The 7,606-nt window shown below is 57.2% G+C and overlaps 1 protein-coding gene across 2 annotated transcripts; it reads left to right on the top strand.

Moving 5' to 3' along the window:
- Positions 1–3,220: 3,220 nt before the first annotated feature.
- FAM110D (family with sequence similarity 110 member D) lies at positions 3,221–6,989 on the top strand. Of its 2 annotated transcripts, none has more exons than XM_019432539.2 (2): positions 3,221–3,345; positions 5,493–6,989. In XM_019432539.2, the coding sequence occupies exon 2, from the start codon at positions 5,587–5,589 to the stop codon at positions 6,409–6,411; it is 825 nt and encodes a 274-aa protein (XP_019288084.1). In that variant the 5' UTR covers positions 3,221–3,345; positions 5,493–5,586; the 3' UTR covers positions 6,412–6,989. The 2 variants fall into 2 exon arrangements, with proteins under 2 accessions (XP_019288084.1, XP_019288085.1); XM_019432540.2 differs by lacking the exon at positions 3,221–3,345 and adding an exon at positions 4,773–4,916.
- The last annotated feature ends 617 nt before the right edge of the window (positions 6,990–7,606 follow it).

Below are 7,606 nucleotides of genomic sequence, written 5' to 3'. Positions count from 1 at the left end.
CCTTCTCGGCACCCCCATCTTGTCTCTCAGCCCTCCTGAGCCTCTCCCTCCCTCTGTCCCTCTCTCCCTCTCCTCCCCTCCCCTCTCCACACCCCCTGCAGTCCCCTCCCTGACACCCTGGCTCCTGCTGTTTTGGGGCCTGTAGCTTTCACCATCCCTCCCCCAACACCCCCCTCCTCCAGACCCCACCAGACATCCCACCCCTGCCAGAAATCCCTTCCAGGCCCAGATACCCCCTCTTTGAAAAACGTACCCCCCTCTTCTCTGGCAGAACACACGTCCTCCCCTCTCCCCTGCTTTGTTCATCTCCGTCACAGAAAGAAGCACTGCTCTGGCTGAAGTTGTGATCAGTCTGTCATGCCCCTGCCCCCCAATCCACCCCTAAGCAGGCTGAGCTCCCTGAGGGCAGAAACCGGTCTGACCCTGCTGCTGACCCCACAGCGCAGAGCAGAGTTCAGAATGATTTGTTGACAGCAGCTGAGACTGTGGGGTTAGAAACCATTTAGGCCGGAGGTGTCATTGCAGGGCAGGGGCTAAGAGGCAGATCCATCTAACATTCATGAGCACCTTGAGGCACCAGGGGCTTTCTCAGCTGCCACTTCTTTGTGCCACTCAAGACCTGGGTCTTCTCATTCCGATTTTACACAGAAGGAAACTCAGAGAGGTTGAGTTCTTGCTCCAGGCCACACAGCCAGTGAGCGGTTACACCAGGGTTAGAATCAAAGGCAGGGCTGAGGTGTGTGTGGCTGTGGTGGGGGGCCTGTAGCTGGCTGCTAAGGGAGGTGACAGTGTGGGTCGGGGGTCTGAGGCTGGATCTGAAGGCCTCCCAGAGCCTTCTCATTATTCCCGACACTGACCAGAGCTGCTCCCCCAGCCTCCCCCCCCCACCCCTTCTCCGAAAGGAGCCAGTTCTGACTCAGCCCATTTCCAACTGATCATCAAGGTGATCCGGGAATGAGCTTGGAAATAGGAAGGAAATATCTCTCAGATTTGGCCTCCCACAGGCCCAGGGTCCTGCCTCTAGCACCGGAAGGAGCCACTTTAAGGATGTCCCTAGGGATCCATTATCAGAAAGACAGATGATCCGTTCATGGCAAGTGTGACCCAGAGACGGGGCGGGGGCAGGCAGCTGGAGCTCCACCTCATGATCTCCCCACTCCTCACTCTCTCGCTGACTTGCAGGGCTCTCTTACCCAGAAGGCCAATCCAGTTTGACCTCCCCTCCATGAGCCTGCTCCGCCAGCACAGTAGAGGGTCTGTTTCCACTGGCATCCTGGGACACGGTATTGTCACCCCTCAGACTGTGCGCTGGTGAGAGCAAGGCTACTTGACCATCCCCCACCTCGGACTCCAGAGCTCTGTCTCCCCCCTCTGACTGGGCGCTCTGAGGGCTGGGGCTGCCTCCCCCATCTGATGGAGGGCTCCTACAAGCAGAGTCCCTTCTAGTCACCCTCATCAGACCAGGGGCTGCCCCAGGGCAGCCCCTGCGTTCCACTCTGAATCCCTCATTCTGCAGTCCAGCATCTGTCCTAGAAAAGAGCTGAGAAGCCCACTCCCCACCCCACCCCACCCCACCTGCCCTTCCCAACCCGGATGCTCCTTTAAGACCAAAGGGATGGGGGTTGTCAGACACAACAGCCCCATCCTCCCCCTCCTTCACGGGCCAGGTTTCCTGCCATTGACAGCATCCCAGCTGGGCCCTGCCCAGCCTCCACGCTTAACCCCTTCGCGACCAGATCTCAGCGCTATGGGCCAAGACTCCAACCTGCATCTATAAAATTAGGAGAATGAAAGTACCCATTTCACTGGGTTGTTTGGAGAATTAAACGTATTAGTCATGGCGTGAAGCACACACAGAACAGTGTCCAGCATATATTAATCTCCCAGTAAAAGTTCTTTGCCTTGTGTGAGCTTGGATCTGTCATTTCACATCTCTGAGTCTCGGTATTATTCTCAACTGTCAAATGGGGAAACTAAAACCTACTACTCCCCAAAGATTGTCCGAGGGATGAACTGTGATCATGTAGATGAAAGCACTTCTCAAAGAGCCGTAATAATACAATATGGAACTATCATGGACCAAAAAAAAAAACAAACCCAAAAAACAAAAAACTTCCTTTAACTAGGTGATAAAAATCTCTTACCAGCAAATGGGCCTCTGATTTTTTCAGTCTCATTACCTTACTTTACAGACAGAGGGTACAGTGGAGAGTGGTTTTGGAGTTGGGTTTTGGCAAGATCCTGTTTCTTCATCCATCAAGTGGGATGGTCACCTCTGCTGGGGGGTGGGGGGGCACCCCCTAGGGTTTTTAGGATAGACAAAGGAGATCCAAGAGCACAGGTGTGAATGTGCTTTGCAAACATTGAAAGTTCTACAAGAGAGGGAAAGGGATTTGTGGAAAGTGGTCAGTTGAAGGGGGGCAGGGGCCCCTTGGCAGGGACATTGACTTTTTTGTTCTGGGTGCTGCAGTTTACTGGGGAGAAGGAAAGAGGTCTCCTGGCACCAAGCACTGCGGAGACAGGGCTCCCCCTTGAGACATGAGATGTCAGCTCTAGAAGTCCCTGGTGGGGCAAGGGAGAAAGGAGACCAAAGGACCCAGGCTTGGCCCCGGAATCCTTCCTTCACCACCTCTTCCCAGCCAATCTCATTGGCCATAAGAGGACCATGGGCAGAGGCACCTCCAATGGGCTCCAGGGTGGCTGTCTTCCCAAGACTTGCTGGGACAGGCTCACCCCGCACATCTGCGGCACCCATGCCCCCACCCTTAGGCTGCAGATTCCTGGCCTCACCCCTAGGGAGAGCAGGCCTGACACCATCCACACACCCCAATCAGGACAGGCCTAAACCTGCTACAGAGGAAACAGCACAGTCAGTTAGGACCCTGCTCTGCCTTCCCATTTAACCAAGAGGTTCTGCAAACGCCTAGCAGAGGGGACTGGCCCCACATGAATAGAATGTCCCTACCCCAGGCCTCTGGAGGAAGCTAGGGAATCAGGAGACCTTATCTAGGTTCCTGGCAGTGTCCTAAGCTCACTGTGCCTCCATACAAATCACTTAACCTGTCAGGGCCTGTGTGGCCAGCTGTAAAATAAAGGAGCTGGACCTGGTCCAAGGGTCCTCTCCAGCACTGAGACTGTGACCAGGAAGGAGTTAACTGGAGACCAGGCTCCTGGTCAGGAAGGCAGGGGTTAATCTGGAGGGGGTGGGGGGGTGGAGGCTCTCTCGCCTTTTCCTGTGGAGAGTGAGGTTTGGCTGCTACCAAAGTTACTTCCAGTCCTTGCTGTCCCTCCTGGCCTCCTGTGGTCCTTCCCAGGGACCCCTGCATTCAGCCTCCATACTCAGAGGTGAGTGCATCCTGAGCCCAGGCTGGGGTGGGCAGGCACTCAGGGACCCTAGAGCTGGGAGGCTGACACGAAGCCAGCGAACAAACCCCCCAGCCCATGTCCAGAGCTGAAGCCACGAGCAAAGTTCAGACCACTAACCACAGGACTGGGAGAAGGTGGGCAAACAGACGGAGGGCACCCTAATGTCTGCCAGGCTTCTAGGGTGGAACATCTGTGGTCGAGCATCAGGGCCAACCCAGGAGGCAGGGAAGAGACAGCGGACGGCAGATTATTTTGGTCCCTGTGTTTAAGGACTTTTTATAGCCTTGCTCCTCTGGGCTGGGAAGAGGAGAAGGGGATGGGAGGATAACCATGAGGTCAGACAAGCACAGTGCCCTCCTGGGACCTTGGAATCTGACCCATTGCCTGGTGTTATTTCTTGAGAGCTCGGAGGGAGGACACTTCCAGGCTCTCCTTGCTGCCTGAGTTCCCAGCCACCAACTACCTATGGACTGACTTACTAAACACTAGATAGGTGTGTGTGTGTGTGTGTGTGTGTGTGTGTGTGTGTGTGTGAGAGAGAGAGAGAGAGAGACAGACAGACAGACAGAGAGACAGAGAGACAGAGAGAGACAGAGACAGAGGCAGAGAGACACAGAGAGAGACAGAGACAGAGCCAGTAAAGCTGAACTGGCTATGCTGGGCTGGGGGGTTTGGCAGGGTCTCTGTGCCAAGGCCTCTGGGGGTGGGGACCCTCCCTCTATCCCTGGCAAGTTCTGTTCTTTTGTTGCCTCTAGACTGGAGGTCAGGTCCCCTCAGCCCCCAGAACTTATGTCTCCCTTTCAACTGAATGGAGGATTCAGGGAGCAGGGGTGGCATGGGGTTTGCTGAGCCACGTGGGTGGCCCCCTCTGTTACTGCCAGCGGAACTGTCAGCTCTTGATTTACAACCGCTCCAGGTCCTCTTCCCCAGTGGCCGAGGGGAGGTGGCGGACAAGGGTCACAGGGTCTCAGGATGAGAAGAGGGCAGGGACCCCGAGGGCAGATTTCCGGGAATGCTGGCCGGTTGTGGGGAAGAATTTGCGGAGGGAACTTTTGAGTGAGGCAAAGGGCCCACATCTCTTGGAAACTGCTTGGTTTTATGGCAGCAGGAATAGAAGCAAAACACAAGAGGGAAGTTCTGATAGGCAAGGAGAGGCGCCAGCTGGACTAGTTCTGCAGTGCGAGGTTAGAGACCCGTCTCCTAACTCTCAGTAAGACCTGATTAAGCCCCTTGCTCTCTATCAGTTTCCTTCTCCGTGAAATGGAAACGCAGAGGTGATGTTTACAGTTGGGCATTGGGGAATTTCCTTGGCAGAGGTACAGAGGTGGCAGGTAGCTGGCTGATCTGACCTCGTGACCAGCTCTCTGTCCTTCCCCGTGGCCCTGCTGGGACTGGGCAGGGCAATTGGCTGCAATTACTGGAGGTTCCTACCCTGTAGTTATATCCCTGACCCCCAGTGCTTCAGGGAGGGAAGGGTGGGCCCTGCCAGAGCCAGCCTGCGGCTGGGGAGCCTTCTTGTCTAGGATTCAAAGTTGCTGGGTTGGGAAGAGGTATTTTTTCCGGTTGAGGCCACTTGCGGGAACTGAGCTGGGACCAGCCCCACTTCCTTTTCCAAGTGTCCTGCTTGCTGATGCTTGCTTGGCATGGCTCCGTGGCCAGATTAGGGCACCCTCAAAGGGGCATTAAAAAAATTTTTTTTAATGTTTTTATTTATTATTTTTGAGACAGAGAGACAGAGCATGAGCAGGGGAGGGGCAGAGAGAGAGGGAGACACAGAATCCAAAGCAGGCTCCAGGCTCTGAGCTGTTAGCACAGAGCCTGATGCGGGGCCCGAACTCACAGACTGTGAGATCACGACCCGAGCCGAAGTCGGACGCTTAACCGACTGAGCCACCCAGGTGCCCCAAAGGGGCATTTTTTTCTGGGCAGCCAGGGAGCCCCTGCTCAACCTCTTTGAGGGATAGGAGAGCAGGGGAAGAGGTGGCCTGAGCTTCTGCCCCCTGGACACGGCACTGGTTGATTTGGATGGGGGAGGGGTGGCTGGCTGATCCTATTCCCAGGAATGCCTACAGGAGAGGTGCAGGGCCATCTACTCTTTCCCACTGACCATTCCTCCTTCCCTGTAGGTACCAGGGAGTCCCGACCAATTGCTCTTGGCTCCTCAACTGGCTTCCTCCCTCCAGTGGCTTATGGGGTACTATCCTGCCCAGCTCTGCTAAGATGATCCTGGCCTCTCCCTCCACCCCGTCCAGGGGACGGACCCCCAGCGCCGTGGAGAGGTTGGAGGCCGACAAAGCCAAGTATGTCAAGACACACCAAGTGATAGCACGACGTCAGGAGCCAGCCCTGCGTGGGGGTCCCGGACCGCTCTCCCCGCACCCCTACAATGAGTTGGGACCCCCTGGATCGCCCAGGACGCCCAGGCCCGCCCGCCGGAGCAGCGGCAGGCGGCTGCCAAGGCCTGACTCCCTCATCTTCTACCGCCAGAAGCGGGACTGCAAGGCTTCGGTGAACAAAGAGAACGCCAAGGGCCAGGGGCTGGTGCGGCGCCTCTTCCTGGGGGCCCCCCGCGACGCCACCTCGAGCAGTCCCGGCCCAACCGAGCGACCAGCGGCTCCTGGGGTTTGGGCCGCTCCCCAAGATGCCCCGGAAGCGTCAGGAAAGCGGGCGCTGTGCCCCACATGCTCACTGCCCTTGTCGGAGAAGGAGCGCTTCTTCAACTACTGCGGCCTGGAGCGCGCGCTGGTGGAGGTGCTGGGCGCTGAGCGCTTCTCTCCGCAGAGCTGGGGCGCCGACGCCAGCCCCCAGCCCGGGGCGCCGCCGCCGCCCGGCTCCGGGGACACCAGCGACTGGACGTCCAGCGACACGGATCGCCCGGACGGTGCTGGCGGCGGCGGGGGCGGCGGCGGCGGCGGCTCGGAGGCCGCGGGCTCGGCGCGGGACGGGCGCCCCCCGGTGTCCGTGGTGGAGCGCAACGCGCGCGTCATCCAGTGGCTGTACGGCTGCCAGCGCGCCCGCGACCCGCCGCGCGAGTCCGAGGTGTGATTGCGGCCGCTCGGGAGCGGGCTTCCGGGAAGTCCGGGGTCCGGGCAGGGTTAAGGGGTGGGCGCGGGGCTGGACCCGGGCACCGGAAGGGACGCCCTGCCTTTGACGCGCCGGGTGCCGTGGGGCGAGACCTTCCCTCTGGATCTGGGCTTCCCCTTGTGAACCTTGGGAGGCTGGGACAAAATGATTCCCAAAGGCCCTTCCCAGCGCAGACGGCGGAGGGGGAGGGGGCAGCGATGTGGCCCCTGTGGAGGCCGGGTCTGGGGAGAGAGGTCTGGGGTGGGAGATCAGAGAATCTGCTGAATAAAGCCACAATGTTATTTAAAGGAGTCGTGATGTTGGATTAGAGAGTCCATATTGAGGAAAGAGGCGGGGCGGACTTGCGGGGTTAGGTGCGTGGGTTTGGAGTGTGGGTTCCAGGCTCACTGCGTGACCCTAGGCAAACACTTAACCTCTCCGAATCACAGTTGCACCCCTCGGTGATCAAAGTAGTTTTGAAAGGGTCCTAAAGCTCATGGCCAAGTGACTGGCGTATAGGAAATGTTCAGTAAACGACAGCCGCTAAGACCGCTACTGAATTGGTAGTAACTCTATTATGATCATCTTCCCCACTGATCCTGACCTGAGGTCGGTCCAAACTAAAGCTGGGAGCCTGGAATAGCGCGTTTGGGGAGTTCTGGCGAGGGGTCTGCCCCAAACACCTGGGATCCCCCGGCCCGGAAAGGCCGCCCGCATTCCTGGAGATTTGCTGCCCCCTTTTGGTTACTAGCTGTGAATGGGCTGAGATGTGAAGAATCCAGAATTGAGGACAGTAAAGGAAGGGACTCTTCAAATGAGGATTTTGCCAACCAGGAGCCTCACATCCTGCCACTGTCTTCCTTTTCGTCAGAGACACACAGGGTCCCCTGTTTGCCTCACACACGTCCACACGTCCAAGTCTTTGTTTACGGTCATCCTCCCTTTGCCTGAGTTACCTTCCCCTTTTTTTCCACTCATCCTTCTAAGATTACATATATTCATTCTCCCTCAGAAATTCCTGAATTTCCCAATCGGCCTCATCTCCTCCGAGCTCCCAAGTACAGCCTTATTTTTATGCCTCAACTTGTCACTTTGTGTGGGACCCGCTGGTAGTTTGAGTTCTTTCCTTTGTCTCTGACCTTCCTTCCCCGAGTACAGGGACTGTGCGCATAACAGG

This window comes from Panthera pardus, unplaced genomic scaffold, assembly GCF_024362965.1.
Source record: "Panthera pardus isolate Hobbes unplaced genomic scaffold, ASM2436296v1 HiC_scaffold_11, whole genome shotgun sequence".
In the NCBI taxonomy this organism is placed as follows: Eukaryota; Metazoa; Chordata; class Mammalia; order Carnivora; family Felidae; genus Panthera; species Panthera pardus.
Note: the sequence above shows the minus strand (reverse complement) of the source record. Positions and strands in the feature narration are given on the sequence as shown.